General features: G+C 34.7%; 1 protein-coding gene across 2 annotated transcripts; it reads left to right on the top strand.

Annotated features, from left to right (window-relative positions):
- Window positions 1-11,207: 11,207 nt before the first annotated feature.
- LOC145032920 (pumilio homolog 2-like) lies at window positions 11,208-15,612 on the top strand. Of its 2 annotated transcripts, none has more exons than XM_078981879.1 (10): window positions 11,208-11,444; window positions 11,571-12,219; window positions 12,309-13,378; window positions 13,456-13,597; window positions 13,693-13,800; window positions 13,902-14,114; window positions 14,225-14,335; window positions 14,428-14,622; window positions 14,718-14,892; window positions 14,986-15,612. In XM_078981879.1, exons 1-10 carry the CDS (start codon window positions 11,434-11,436, stop codon window positions 15,075-15,077), a joined length of 2,766 nt encoding a protein of 921 aa, XP_078838005.1. In that variant the 5' UTR covers window positions 11,208-11,433; the 3' UTR covers window positions 15,078-15,612. The 2 variants fall into 2 exon arrangements, with proteins under 2 accessions (XP_078838005.1, XP_078838006.1); XM_078981880.1 differs by having other exon boundaries at window positions 11,208-12,219; window positions 12,309-12,735; window positions 12,814-13,378.
- Window positions 15,613-16,147: the final 535 nt, after the last annotated feature.

Raw genomic sequence — 16,147 nt, 5'->3', positions numbered from 1 at the left:
CAAGAAATGGTTATTATCAACTTGTCTCAAGCAAGATATTTTAAAAAATGTTAAAATTTGTAGATATTTTAAAAAATGTTAAAATTGATGCTACAATTAAACAAACAAATGGAAGTATATTTATATTTCTTGTATTTATCCTAATCAGTGCTGAATGCAAGATACAACAACACACTTCAGTTTTTTTTTTTTTTTTTTTTGTCTAATCTAGCATCAAACTTTTATTTACAATTCTTAATTTTTCAAAATTTAATTTTTTTTCCTATTAAATCGTTGTACTTTTAAATTGCAAATAAGAACAGAAAAGAAAAAAAATAGAAATAGAAATAGAATTTAGATGCTATAATTAGAAAAAATGTACATTGTTATTTCTTGCATTTAATTCAAACAAAAGGTAAATGCAAGATATAGCAATGTACTTCCATTTGTTTCTCACATAGCATCATACTTTAATTTTAAATTATTATCTTTTAGAAAAAATCCTACATAACAAATGGCTATTGTTTATTGAATCTACAAAAATAAAAAATAAAAAATAAAAATTGACCAAAAATCATGGGAAATTGCTACTTACATTGTTTCTTTGTCTTGGCCAAGATTAATGTTCCAATCTATAGAAGGTAAGCATGCTTCATCAGAATTGGCCTTAGATGATGTAAACTACCCCTTTTATGACGCGATCTAGGAGTATGCGTGTGAATTAGATATATCTAACTGAACTTTACCAATAATTTGTGTATTCAAATGCTAAAATGATAGTTACACCCTTTTAGTTTTGATTATTCTTTACTATTTAGCACACCCATAAGTTTTAATTTCCAAGGCAACTTCATAATATTTTGTGTGCTCACATGTTCATTTATTTAGGAAATATATTAAACAAATAATGAAAAGAAGAAACAAGAAAACCAACATACTAAAATGTTAATAATAGGGTTTAAAAATATATATTCCAAACGTATGTAAAATCAGGGAAGATTGGAGTTGCTTTATATGAGTGATGCAAGGAAAGTTGAACTCTGTCAGTGGTATGATTTTGTGAATTCCAATGGAACTCAACTCCCCCTTCACGCGCACTCAAAAACTGGAAGTGGATAGTTCAAAAATAAGAATTAAAAATCATTTTAGCATGATTTGTTCGAAATTCTAAGCAAATTATCGTATTTTAAATTTTAATGTATTACTCTTTCATGTTGAAAGCAATATCACATACTCTTAATCTGCATATAAGGTGAAAAAAGACCATTATAAACAACTTTCAATAATTTGATTAGATAATTATGTGTTTGATCCCTATCAAACTAAAATTATTTACATAAGTGAGTTCTTTCACAAATACAATATGTGTTGTAAACATAATATAAAATAGTGATTATAAAAATCTATTTAGAATATAAACTATGGGTAATAAAGTATTATAGAATAGCCTTAACCGAAAAGCTAATCAAGCGTGGAATGGAAATCATAATTAGGATGTGTAGTATAGCAACTTACAATGATCTCCACATTGTAAAATGTCTTTGGATCTATTTGTTATTGAGGAGTTTCATGGAACTTTAGATTTTAAACTTGAAATCTAATCTGTAATAAACTAATTTCTTGAGTCTCACGCTGTTTCTTGAAAGAATACCTGAAAATGATAAAATCCAATAACAAATCGGTTCAAAATCACAAAAAAACAAAATTAAATAACACAATCTTCCTTGGGGTTTCAAAAGTCAAAACCAAATTATTTTCTAAAATTCAAACCTAGTGTATATGAAAGAGAAATCAAACACAAAATTAAACTACAAAATCAAAACTTACCTTACCTGAATTCGAAATTACAACCAACAATAGAAAATCATTTTGATGATAATATTGAGAATTAAATAGTGAATAAATAAATGGAGAAATGGTGGGTGTATATACCTTTAGTAGGATTTCATCAACTTTTCTCCAACAAACCACATATGCTATGGCATCCATTTTTTCTAGAAAAAAAAAATCAAAACCTATAGTAAAATAACACTTAATACTATTGAATCACAATCAGTAAGGAAGAAAAACAAAAACAAAAACTTAGATTTATTACTTACTTTATGCAAATCTCTGGAGATGATGGTGAGGTGCTCCGATGGTGGTGATAGAGGTGGATAATGGCATTATCGGTAATACGTAGGTGTGGTTCTAGTGTTTTTTGTATGATTTCTAGATAAAGAGAGATGGCGACAGATGCGGTAAAGGAGAAGCGTTTGTAAGGAATGCAGTCGATAGGGTTTTTGTGGTTGTGATGACCAACAATTACCGATTATTAAATAAGCAATCTCCGGCCATAGAAGTTGGAACACCGATAGGTTAGAACACCATTAACCACAAATGGGAAATAGTCAACAATAATGTGAAGCCGGAACAACGACGATTGTGGTGATCCGTTGTGCAGGTGGCCCGCTGGCATTTTCTTGCAATAGAAAGGAGAGTGACGTGTTTAAGATTTGAAATTAGACTCAAGGTAGTGGTGCAGTTTCTACTGCACTTTTTTCCACATAGCAAGGGGGACATCGTCCCACTTATGCGGTCTTGGGTGTGGTTAGGCCGCACCTCACCCCTTTTTGGCCGTGTGTTTTGATTGGTTAATGGAAAAAAGTGACCGTTTAACGGTAAAAAATGTATAGATTTAATTTATTTTCTTTCCTATAAATTAAACCATTTACTTCATTTGTTCAAACCAAAACCAAACTTTTACATTTCTCTATTGCTTTTGCTCTCAAAATTAATAGAAAATGTCATCTTCTTCATCTTCTGAAGAATTTCAAGTTATTTTTTATGCTGCTATTGCTTGTGCTCAAATGGCGGAACAAACGTATGATGTTTTATGCAGTAACACAACCGAAAGTTCTCAATGGAGAACACAAATATATATATATATATATATATATATATATATATATATATATATATATATATATATTGTAGAAATCATGAAGAAGCCAACCAAAGTTTGATACAAGACTACTTTCAAGAGAATGTCACTTATCAATGGTACTATTTTTATAGGTGCTTCAGAATGTTCAAATGTTTATACGAACGTATAGTTGAAGATGTAACGAGGGAGTCCAGTTTTTTCCAACAACGTTGCGATGCTAGAAGTACACCAGGTTTCACTCCCTTAAAAAATGCATGGCCACACTTCGTCAATTAGCATATGGCATTACACCTGATGCGTTGGACGAGAGTTTTAAGATGTCTGCTAGGATTGCACGAGATAGCCTCCACTAGTTTTGCAAAACTGTCATTCAATATTATGGTCCAAAATATTTATTGCATAACTACTGAAATATCATAACATATTATGAGTTTGCTTACCATTTTAGGGCATGTATAGAAACAACGACCAGGGTTTCGTGAGGTCCATGAGGTTCGCACAACACCAACATTCCCACAAAAGCAGAGCACCATTTTTGAAGTTCGTAGCAGTAGAAGTAGGTGAGGGACGAAGAAGAAGAAGACCTTTGTTGCTGCTTTTCTGTAAATCAAAATGAAGAAGAAAGGGATTGCGTATGATGATGGGTTTTGGTCATAAGAACATCCTACGTGCTCATACAAACCCTAATGCTTGGATCTAGGTTTCTCTATTGTACATGCAAGTTATCCAAGACTATAAACCCTAATTCTAGCATTCAAGTAATCATATTAACATGAGAATAGGTTTAAGATGTTACCTTGATTGTTATGTAGCAATAACAATCCCAAATCTCCTTGTATTGACTTTAAAAGCTTAGAGTCACAAATATCACTCCTATAATGGTTCACAAACACCATAAGCAAGAGGATGAAGATGAAAGAGGATAGAGGCTACCTAAAACGTGTTCTAACCCTAGAAAAGAAGTTCCCTACGTTTTTGAGCCTTAAGGGTTATATATGTAGTGAGGCTATTAGGGTTATCTAACAAGGAAACCCTAATTTGGATGCTTAAGCCCTAAGCAACCTATGGACTCCTTTAATTAAGGCCTTGACGATTTCCCCATGGGTTTCCCCATAGAATTCATCCATTCCTTAATTTAAGACAATCCACAGCCCAAATTGCAATTATCTTATAATTACAATTCCAGTCCCTTAAGTTTAATTAATCTCTTTTAGTCACAAAACTAATTATGAATTAATTGTTGACTAATATTAATTAAACAATATGATTTCTCCTTTAATATATTACTCTCATAATATATTAATAAATCATATTTAATCATTTCTCTCCATAATTCATCCCATCAAGTTGCTTTGGTGAAGGCAACCCAAAAGGACCATGCACCATCGGGTCAAGTAGTTATGGACTTAGACACTAATCCAACAGTCTCCCACTTGGATAAGTCTAATAACTATCCTGCGTATGACTTCAGATCCTGATCTGCAATCGTAGCTTTCCAAAGCCGTTGTCAACTCTGATCCTATCAGATACGCGTGTCCTTTAGATAAGGGATCATATATTCCTCCATTCTAGATATCGTATAAGACATGATTTCAAATCATTCTCTTTGTACTATTTCTCGATTCCGATTTATGACGACTGACTAATTGAACAAATCAAATTAGTCCTAGCCCGGCCGAGCATTTACGTTTGTCATCACTAAACCATCGAGGGGCCCAAAGATATCGCTTTTATCATACTTTGGATAAAAGGAACAGATAAACTTTGATTCAATGCTCGGTTGCACTTACTCACAGAATTACACACAACAATATGTTTTATGACACCAAGTTACTAGTGTGTTTACATATTATCAATGTGCAACCGATTTGCAAGATACAACTCACACATCTCGGTTTCAAGAATATAAGATGTTATCGTCTCACTAATCACTCGTGGTACAATTCATGGAGTGATCCAAGTGAGCGTGGGTTTAATCCAATGCTCAAATCTTATTCACAAGCACTCATGAACGTTGCAACAAACATTTGCTTATGTCTAATACTCTTTTAGACAATCCACACACCAATTCACTACAGTCTTCATTCATACCTACTTCCAACATATGAACGACTATGGCCCCTTTGAATAATTTGATTGTTTTAAACCAATTAAATTATTCAGGAAGTCAAAACATGCAAAGTGAAACACAAGAATAATACTAATCTCATATGGCCTCAAACCTTTGAGTATAAATAAAACACATTTTATTTCCATAATTTCCATATGACAACTCATCCTTAATAGAATCTTTTCTATTCATAATAATGTCGATATGGTCCATTCAATACCATGCTTCCAACTACTCATAAGCAACCAATCTTCATCGAACTTTGGATTGTCCTTTGATAGTTGTTTAATTATTTTAGTCAAAACCGATTCTAGTCCATTTTCCATATAAATGCGCTAGACATTTGGAAAATTTTAGAATGGTCAAATATTAAAGCATTTGCAATCGATCCTATACCTGAAGCGTATGGGACACGACGCATAATGTTTTATTTGCTATGTTCTCAAAATTCGAATTGTGAAAAAGGAATGTCGTAATCATAATCGAAATTTTAAGAACACACTATGTACCTTTGACTAAATTTATTAACATTTCTCAACCTAAGCCTTTAGATTTGAAATGAAGCATAATATTCTCTCCCTTAATTATAGCAAAACAACTATTCCATCCTTATGACTTTTGCAAATAATGACTCTTGTTTTCTATAATTAATATTGCCAACTTGCAATACTTGCCTTAATAATCATACAATCATAACATTTATGCTCCCACTATCATGATGATTATTATAAACATAACACTTATGCTCCCACTAGCTTTGACATGTATTCATAAACATTTTAACCTTCAGAAAAACAATACCTATTGAATTTCTTAAGTCCATGTTTCTAATACTTAATGTTTTGATAATCTTTTATCAAGGCTTCTCGAACTTATACACTTTTGCCTTAGATAGTTCATATGTGTGTCTAAACACTTAAGACTAATTGCCAAACCTCACAATTCAAATTATGGAAAGGGATACTGTAACCATAATCGAATTCGAGAATGCAATTTTACAATCACTATCTTCTTAAATCGTTCTTAGTGAAAGCATTTCCTCACAATCATTTTCATGAAGGAGGAAATCTTATGACACTTCAATTTAAACGGTGTAGTTGTTCCTATCCATGTGAATTTGTCAAAACCAAAGTTTACGACAAATTTAAACTCATATGGATCGAACTTTCTTAATCTTGATTTCTTGCCTTATGGTAGCACAACTGCCCACCACGTCTTCCAAGTAGTTAAGCAGCTCACCTTTTCTTATCAATGTACATTTCATTGATCAAGGTGCCTTGCCTTTTATGCGTTCAAAATGAGAACTCATAGAACTCACATGCATAATTAACTCAATTGGAAACAACACAAAAACAAAATAATGTCAACACGATAGGTTGTAAACCTCAACTCGCGTGCTAGTGATGATTGATAAGGTTTATTTGATTTGTTCTTGAAACCTTTCAAGACCATTAAGACTCCCACTGACTCCTTGACATATAAGATTCTCTTGTCAATAACCATTTCTTGATAAAACAAATATTCAAGAGTTAGTGTAGCTTTTATCAAAACACTTCATAAATTGGTCCTAGTTGGCCTTTGTCTTATCCAAGACATCACAAATTTCCACATTTGATGAACGTTATAAACCTTTTAATATTTGTCACTCATTGTCACAATCTTAACTCTAAGACTTGTTTTGGAACGAAGTATGAATGACTTCTTGATTTAACCATTTCTTCAATTCTTGATTCCTCTTCTTAAACATACAATTGTACTAAGACTCACTTAGAGGATCATTTGAGATATGGTTCTTAATCATAAAGCATAAAAGGTACTCTCCCTTCTTCTTATAATGGAGAAACTTTTATCTTTCTGCCTGCTTGATTCTTCTTATTCGTTTTGCTATTAATTTAAACCTTTTTAATCAATTCCGAATTACACTTAATCTTATAAGTATAATCATATTTACTAAACTTTTAGTAAATCATGATGAATGTCTTGTTACTATTATGGTGGACTTCGATCATCACACAACTTTGTGTACTCGATCTCCTAGTCCTTCACTTGACACTTTGTCAACGAATTGGTCTAATTTCCAAATATGAAATTTCTCATTCATTATGCAACCAACTTGCGTGATTCCAAATTTTTATCCAATTGAAACTTGGGTGATGAGAAACTCTCCCTATTTGGTAAATTATCGACTTTTTCCATAAACATCATAAATAAGAATCATATTCATTTGTTGTAGAAATATTCAAACATCAATTTTCATAATGATTTCATTGCAAGGAAGTAAACAAATAAATAAATAAGTCAAACCAAAATTTATTTTATTTATAAAAGCAACGGAAAGCATTTGTCCTTACAATGCAAAATCCATTGAAAACTATGTATTTCAAAAAGAAAATTTCTAACAACTCTATCATAACTATCTAAGCTCAAAATCTAATCTTCTAGTCCATGCGATCAAGATCCATTTCTTGTAATTAGATTCATCTCGCTCTTTCACCAAGCTTCCTTTCTTTTCATTGATCATGCAAAAACATTCAAATGCAATCTTATTACATCATGTAGTTTGAATCAATGAATAAGAACTTAACGAAGTTATATAGTGGATTTTACATGAAGCGCAATCATACTCTTTGACTCTCACATCTTTGGAATTTTCAGGCGTTTTGGGCAAACTTCTATCCAACGCCCTTTCTCTGGCAGCAAACGCAGGTCGCTTCTCTTAGAATGTCCTTGGAAGCATGGTCGGTTGACTTTCCCAACAAATACGCTCCATTGCTTTGCCAAATCATTTATGATTCAGCAGCAGTGAGCATGTAAGTTAGGTCAATGAGGTTGTCGTCATGATCCATCATATAATACTTTCTTTTGAACTTATTATATGATTCAGGAAGTGATTGCAAAACCCAATTTACAGCCAACTCAATTGGGAATGACACACCCAACATTATCAACCTATCAATGTGTGATGTCATTCCTAGAACGTGGGCACACACCGATTTACCATCTTCATGTTTCATTTCCAATAGGGCTTTAGTGATGTTGAACCTTTCAATTCTTCGATCTTGTGGGTTGGGGAGAATAATTGGAGGAGGTGGAGGAAGTGAAGCATGATATCTTGTTCCTCGATCGAATCGTGGAATACCATCTTCATGCGGAATGCTTGTTCCACGGGATTTGGGAAGACCATAGTTGTCGAACTTTGACATCTACAAAACGGGAGAAAACGAATTCAAGTTAGTTGATCGATTGAGTCCTTAGTAAATCACCCAAATGAGATACTAAGGCTAGGACCCAACACAATACACTACAACCTAGAAAAGGGATGCCGTAATCTAGTTGCAGAATATTTGAAGGTAAGTGAATGACGATTCACTAATTTCCACCATGAAAAACAAAAAGAAATTTAAGTTTTAAATCTACGAAAACTCCTAGAACCTTTGAGATTCATTGAACATTTCAATGGCATGTTTAAATCTCGATATACCCCTCTTGTTTGAGACTGGGATTCCGAGGATCACAAAGCGGGTGTGAATAACCATGCAAACTTACATGGTGCCCTCACATGCTACAGTCACCTATTCGATGTGTCGGTAAACCACACACGCTCCACCGAACTATGACAAACATTGAGTCACCCTTTGCTACCTTTGCTTAGAACCATTTAGTGTGTCGGTAAACCACACACGCTCCACTAACGTCTTCGCAAGGGCACAAAGTGTAATTTCATGGAAATGCATCAATTCACTTTTGCCTAACTAACTAAGATTGGTAATTTGAAAATCATTTAGTTACTTTGTATTTCATTATACATATAATGGAAGGTTTCGTCATATCCTACCCGTTCGGCTAACGGCCCTCCGCTAGTCAAGAGTGTGGTGGGTAAGAGTGGATACCCATTCAATCGCTATTTTATACGCAATTTCCTTAAACACCCCTTACAGACCAGCTTCGTGAATGAGACCTACTAACGGTAAGACTGACTTTTACTCATACATATATATAATGTTATAATTTTAATGTTATATATATAGTATAGGGTGTATTTTACACTTTTAAAATACTAGGTGGTCAAATTTAATAATTATACCTTTAATTCAATTAAATTGTAAACCAAAACTATTATGGATTTATTAAACCTCTTTTAATTATACACCTTAATTAATTAATAAAACCATAAGGGTGTGAATTGAACTTTTCAAAACATTACTAGGGTTTTAGAATTTAACATTCCTAATTAAACTTTTAATCAACTTTTAAATTCCAAAACTTGAGGGCAAGTTTTGAAACATTTCAAAAACATTAGGGTTTAGAATTTAAATATACATCAAAATTAAACTTTTAATCAAAATTTAAATTCCAAAACTTGAGGGCAAGTTTTGAAACATTTCAAAACATTAGGGTTTCAACTATTTAAATTTCAAAACAACAAAACGTTTGGGTTCAAATTTAAACTATAAAACCTAAAGGGGAAAATATGAAATTTTTCATAACAACAAGGATAAAATAACAAATAATCTAAATTAACATTTAATCACATAATTATCCATATTTGATTTATTTAATAATTTCTTGCAAAACAATTTACCAATTTAATCAAAATAATTAATCAATTATCACATAAGGAAACAAATATATCATAAAATCGGATTTATATTGATCTAATATGATAAGACAACTATCCTTAAGCAAAAACAGCAAGAAATCCCAAAGTTTGGTCCATCTGACGAGTTGACTCGTCGAGTCAGCATGGACTAGGCGAGTTCAGCCCCCAGAAACACAAAAATCGATTTTTTTTTTCAACATACAAGGCATCAATACAATAGAAACCAATCTAGGCTCTGATACTACTGATGGGTTTTGGTCATAAGAACATCTTATGTGCTCATACAAACCCTAATGCTTTGATATAGGTTTCTCTATTGTACATGCAAGTTATCCAAAACTATAAACCCTAATTATAGCATTCAAGTAATCATATTAACATGAGAATATGTTTAAGATGTTACCTTGATTGTTATGTAGCAATAACAATCCCAAATCCCTTGTATTGACTTTAGAAAGCTTAGAGTCACAAATGTCACTCCTCTAATGGTTCACAAACACCATAAGCAAGAGGATGAAGAGGAGCGAGGATAGAGGCTGCCCAAAACGTGTTCTAACCCTAGAAAAGAAGTTCCCCACATTTTTGAGCCTTAAGGGTTATATATATATAGTGAGGCTATTAGGGCTATCTAACAAGGAAACCCTAATTTGGATTCTTAAGCCCTAAGCAACCCATGAACTCCTTTAATTAAGGCCTTGGACGATTTCCCCATGGGTTTCCCTATAGAATTCGTCCACTCCTTAATTTAAGACAATCCACAACCCAAATTGCAATTATCTTATAATTACAATTCCAGTCCCTTAAGTTTAATTAATCTCTTTTAGTCACAAAACTAATTATGAATTAATTGTTGACTAATATTAATTAAACAATATGATTTCTCCTTTAATATATTATTCTCATAATATATTAATAAATCATATTTAATCATTTCTCTCCATAATTCATCCCATCAAGTTGCTTTAGTGAAGGCAACCCAAAATGACCATGCACCATCGGGTCAAGTACATACCAAAATAGTTATGGACTTAGACACTAAGTCAACATATGAGTATGTATATAAATGAGAAATATGATATTATTTAAAATAAAGACCTAAAATGACCAAAATGCCCTCACATGGAGGGCACGTGATGACATTAACGGTTCCAAACAAACAGACAATGACGGAATGGACTAAAAACCCATGAAAACCTTGATTTTGGACCTTCGGTGCAAGCTGAAAACATTTTGAACTCCATCCTAAAGTTTTGGTAAACCACAAGGACCAAATTTGTAGTGTTATCTTGATAGAATAATGATTTTGGTAACGAGGACAATTGCCTTGTTTCTTAACAATTAATATGACGAGGAGATATGGTACATGAAGAATTGCCTTAATTTTTTTTATATAAATTAGATAATTTAAATTTAAATAAAATAATGAAGTGATAACAAGAACCCAAGCAAATCGGATATCAGCTCAAGATTCTTTGAAATAAAACCCTAAACTTTGCTTTTGTAAGAACAAATCACGCTACACAATCCAATCTCTACCGTCACCCTTTTTAATCTAACGGTCTGTATCATCCCACCTCTCGTGCTTATCAATCCCCTCTCTTTCTCTTTTAGCACTCTCTCTTGCACTATTCTGTTCGAAAGTCTCTCACTCAATCTTTAGCACACTGAAAATGGCCAAAAAAATTTGTTATTTTGTTGGCGATCAGCCGATTGGAAGGATGGTTCATATTGAATCTTCGGATCTTTAAAAGATTTCTGTAAATTTACATATACACAATAGATTATTACGAAAAAACTTGTTTGGTTCAGTAGATTGTTATGCAATTAAGGTAATTTAGGATCTAGAAGTTTGTAAAGATCGTAGCTTTATAAGTTTTGTTAATTGAAGCTCGATAGTATTTAATTTTTATTTGAAGAGGTTAATTTCATGCAAATGTTGTGATGATTACTGATAGTTATTCCAAGATGATGTCCGATATCGGAATGCGATCGGTGCTTTCTAACAACGAGGAGCTGAGCTTGCTGATGAGGGAGAAGCGTAGGCAAGAAGTTATTAGCAGTACTAGTATGATGAGTAACAGTAACAGCGATCGCGAGAGGGAGCTTAATATGTATCGCAGCGGTTCAGCTCCGCCGACGGTGGAAGGGTCATTGAATGCAGTCGGAGGACTGTTTGGTGCTGGTGGTGGTGGTCTGACGGCCGAGTTAGGCGGGATTTCAGAAGATGAGTTAAGGTCTGATCCGGCATACATTTCGTATTACTACGCTAATGTGAATCTGAACCCTAGGCTTCCGCCGCCGCTGTTGTCGAAGGAGGATTGGCGATATGCGCAGCGCCTGCAAGGCGGCGGTGGAAGTGGGATTGGTGGCTCTGCTATTGGCGATAGGAGGAAGGTAAACAGGGATGATGGGGGTAATACTAGGTCTCTATTTGCTAGCCAGTTAGGGTTCAATGGGAACAAAGAAGAGAATCATGGACCAGCCGAATGGAGGAAGTCACACAGCGGTGAATCTGCCGCCGCCGAATGGGGAGGCAATGGGCTTATCGGGCTGCCTGGATTGGGGTCAGGAAGTAGGCAGAAGAGCATTGCGGAGATCTTTAAGGTTTGAAACTTGTCATCGTTTTTGTCTGAAATTTGTAGCTTTTGAATCTTCCCTTTTAGTTATTGCTTAAACTCCGTTTCCAACCGCAGGATGACATGACTCAAGCAGCATCTAGTTCTCGTCACCCATCTCGTCCGGCAAGCCGTAACACATTTGACGACAACATCGAACCCTCTGAAACCCATTTTGGTCTTCACCAAGATCTGGTTTCCATGGAAGCTTTACGTTCGAGCCCAAACCATCCTCACGCGATGTCATCAGCTTCTCATACGTACGCATCTGCACTCGGTGGCTCTTTGTCTAGAAGCACCACTCCTGACCCTCAACTGGTGGCTAGGTTGGCTAGCCCTCGCATTCCGGCCGCCGGAGGCAGGGTTAACTCTGCTCCATCTGAACATTCCGACCTAGCAGCAGCCATGGCAGGCATGAGTCTATCAGCAGATGGTATGACAAATCAAGAAAACGAGATTGATGAGCAGAACACCCATATCAAACATCCATACTTGACCAACAAAGGTTTGTATCTCAACATGAGCAACCCTTCTTTTTCAGGCGATGCACAAGGTTCTCCGGTTAACTCCCATCTGAGAGCAGGTGGTTCTCCGCACTACCAACACATGGACAGTCCAAATTCACCTTATTCAAACTATGGGCTAGGTGGGTATGTGATGAATCCGGCATCACCTTCCATGATGGGTGGTGGCATGGATTCCAGAGCCATGGGAGGTGGTGGGTTTGCTTTAGGACCTAATATACTCGCTGCAGCTGCAGAGTTACAGAATCTTCAATACGCTGCTGCTCTTAATGATCCAACAATGGAGTTACTAGCACTTCAGAAAGCTTACCTCTCAGGCCTTCTATCACCTCAAAAATCACAGTATGGTCTTCCTTACCTTAACAAAACAAACAGTTTAACTCATGGTTACTATGGAAGCTACCCCACCAGTCCACTGGCTGGACCTCTCCTCCCCAACTCAGGCAGCCCTGTCAGACATGGAGAAAGGAGTCTTCGTTTCCCTTCTGGAATGAGAAACTTACCCGGAGGTTTCACCGGATCTTTTGAAGAAGCTTTTGCATCTTCTTTGCTTGATGAATTCAAGAGTAATAAAACCAAGTGTTTTGAGCTTTCAGAAATCGCTGGACATGTTGTTGAATTCAGGTTAGTTTTACAGTTTTTACCTCTTCATGCTGCAACTACATGTAACAAAAACTCGTTTTAAACTTTAATTTCTGCAGTTCCGATCAGTATGGAAGTCGATTTATTCAACAAAAGCTCGAAACCGCTACCACAGAAGAGAAAAACATGGTTTTTCATGAAATTATGCCTCAGGCTCTTTCACTTATGACTGATGTATTCGGCAATTACGTGATCCAGAAGGTAAATTGTTGTTTGACTATCTTTATTCTTTATCAATATTCAATATATGACATTAAAGGAATTTCTTGTTTTTGTTTTATGATTTATGAATATAGTTTTTTGAACATGGAACTGCTTCTCAAATAAGAGAACTGGCAGACCAGCTTGATGACCATGTCCTAACCCTTAGTCTACAGATGTATGGTTGCAGAGTAATCCAAAAGGTAAACATTTTAAGGTTAAAACTTAGAAGACATATTATGTAAAGCATATGTTTGAGTTTGACTTTTTTTTTTTTTTTTTTTTTTTTTTTTTTTTCATTTAGGCTATCGAGGTGGTTGACTTGGACCAACAAAGAAAAATGGTGGCAGAGCTTGATGGTCATGTAATGCGATGTGTACGCGATCAAAATGGTAATCATGTTATACAAAAGTGCATTGAATGCATTCCGGAAGATGCTATTCATTTCATCATATCAACATTTTATGATCAAGTTGTTACATTATCAACTCACCCATATGGTTGTCGCGTTATTCAGGTAAAAAAGCAGAATTTTTTTTTTTTTTTTTCATTTTTTAAACATTTGGGTAACCGATTTCACTTTCTTTATTCGATCTTGTTGCTAAATTATTGAAACTTTACTAACAGAGAGTCCTCGAGCACTGTAGCAACCCAAAAACTCAAACCATAGTCATGGATGAAATCTTGAAATCTGTACGCATGCTTGCACAAGATCAATACGGGAATTATGTCGTTCAGGTATGTTTTTATAAACGATAAAACATGTTTCTGTATAAAGTATAAAATATTTAAACAATTAAAAAATGTTGATGTTTATTTTTTTAAAACAGCATGTGCTCGAACATGGAAAGCCACACGAACGCACATCTATTATCGATCAATTAATCGGGCAGATAGTTCAAATGAGTCAACAAAAGTTTGCTTCCAATGTTGTTGAAAAATGTTTGACTTTCGGTACACCCGAGGAGCGGCAGATTCTTGTCACCGAGATGCTAGGCACCACTGATGAAAATGAACCACTCCAGGTTAATTTTTACTTGATTTTTTTTAAAAGTTTTCCATGACAAAAATACAAAATCAGTGTTGAAGGTTTAATACTTTTTTTTTTTTTGGGTATCAGGTAATGATGAAAGATCAGTTTGCTAATTATGTTGTACAAAAAGTGTTGGAGACTTGTGATGATCGCCAACTTGAAATGATACTTAATCGTATTAAAGTTCATCTGAATGCTCTGAAAAAGTATACTTATGGGAAACATATAGTTGCTCGTGTAGAGAAACTTGTTGCTGCTGGAGGTATAATACTATATTCAAATAAAATCAAAACCATCAACTATGCATGGTGTTGATGAAACATTTTTGATCTGTTATTTTCCTATTGATATACAGAAAGGAGGATTGGGATACTGGCGGGATATGCTGCTGCAGCTTCCATGGCTACTGCTACTGCTACTGCTACTGCTACTACTACTACTACTTAGGGAAAGGTTATAGAGAGGTGATCGAAGTTGTACAGCTAACTGAGTATGAAGTATGAAGTATGAAGTCTGAAGTATGATGGATGGATGGTTTGTGTTTTATTAGTTTTTTTTTATTTTTTATTTGGGTTTATTTTGGTGCTATGAAGCTCTTATTCCGGGTTTATTTGGAAGATATGTAAGAGTGAATTTGCAAATAAAAGATTGTACATTGTTAGTTTGAGGATATACCTAGGAAATATGGGGTCTCCGCCATGGCTGAAAGAGGGTGAAAGATGCCCGTGGCCTGAAGAGAGAGAGAGAGAAGGTAAGATGAGTGTACTGTACAAGTTGTTTAAGCCTGTAAAAAGAGGAAGATAGAAGAAGAAGAAGAAGAAGAAGAAAGGAAATGGAAGTGTGTGTTGTTATGTTGTGGTGAGGTGAGGTGTGGTTGCAGAGGCTGTGGTGTATTAGGAATGACCATCTAAGTTTTCCTTGTGTATGAACTTCATATGTTCTGTTTTATTCAGCTAAACCTTTTCTCAATATGGTTTCTTCATCTTGTGTGCCATTTTTTGATTTTGCTTTCTGCTGATTTTTGTGTTGCGAATCTTTAACCTGATACGTATCCTATTTTTAGAAATACATGAAAAGTGGAAAAAATAATTTTTTAAAAGCACTTCCGATTACAGAAAAGATCCGTGGATTCAGATATTTGTAAACGGAGGTACATCTGCAATTGAAATCTTCGTAGAAGATGAACAGCAGCAATGCAATGCATGTTTCTGTTTCGGATCGGAAGAAAAGTCGCTCTTCCGATGAAGAAATCATCATATAGGCTACGAATCATGTTCATGATGTAGTATGTACTCTAAATCCCTAATGTTAATCCAAAATCCATATGCAACTAAGAAACTTTAATTCAAATATCTTTAATTTGTGAAAATTAAGAACAATTTACACGAAGCCGGAGTATTGATTTAGAACAGTTATTCCTAATTTGATAATTATATGGATATTTGTTAGATTACCGGTTTGATGGAGGCGTTTACCGGTCTCTTCTTGGCGACCGCCGGTCGAACTAACATCCGGTT

The sequence above is a fragment of the Lactuca saligna genome, chromosome 2 (genome assembly GCF_052625555.1).
Source record: "Lactuca saligna cultivar CGN05327 chromosome 2, ASM5262555v1, whole genome shotgun sequence".
In the NCBI taxonomy this organism is placed as follows: Eukaryota; Viridiplantae; Streptophyta; class Magnoliopsida; order Asterales; family Asteraceae; genus Lactuca; species Lactuca saligna.
The sequence above is the reverse complement of the archived record's forward strand: the minus strand, read 5'-3'. Positions and strand labels throughout refer to the sequence as shown.

Excerpts from the sequence above, each read along its gene's own strand:
- LOC145032920 (XM_078981879.1), top strand. Across the intron at positions 13,801-13,901 it reads GTTGCAGAGTAATCCAAAAG|GCTATCGAGGTGGTTGACTT; the intron begins GTAAACATTTTA and ends TTTTTCATTTAG. Across the intron at positions 14,336-14,427 it reads ACGGGAATTATGTCGTTCAG|CATGTGCTCGAACATGGAAA; the intron begins GTATGTTTTTAT and ends TTTTTAAAACAG.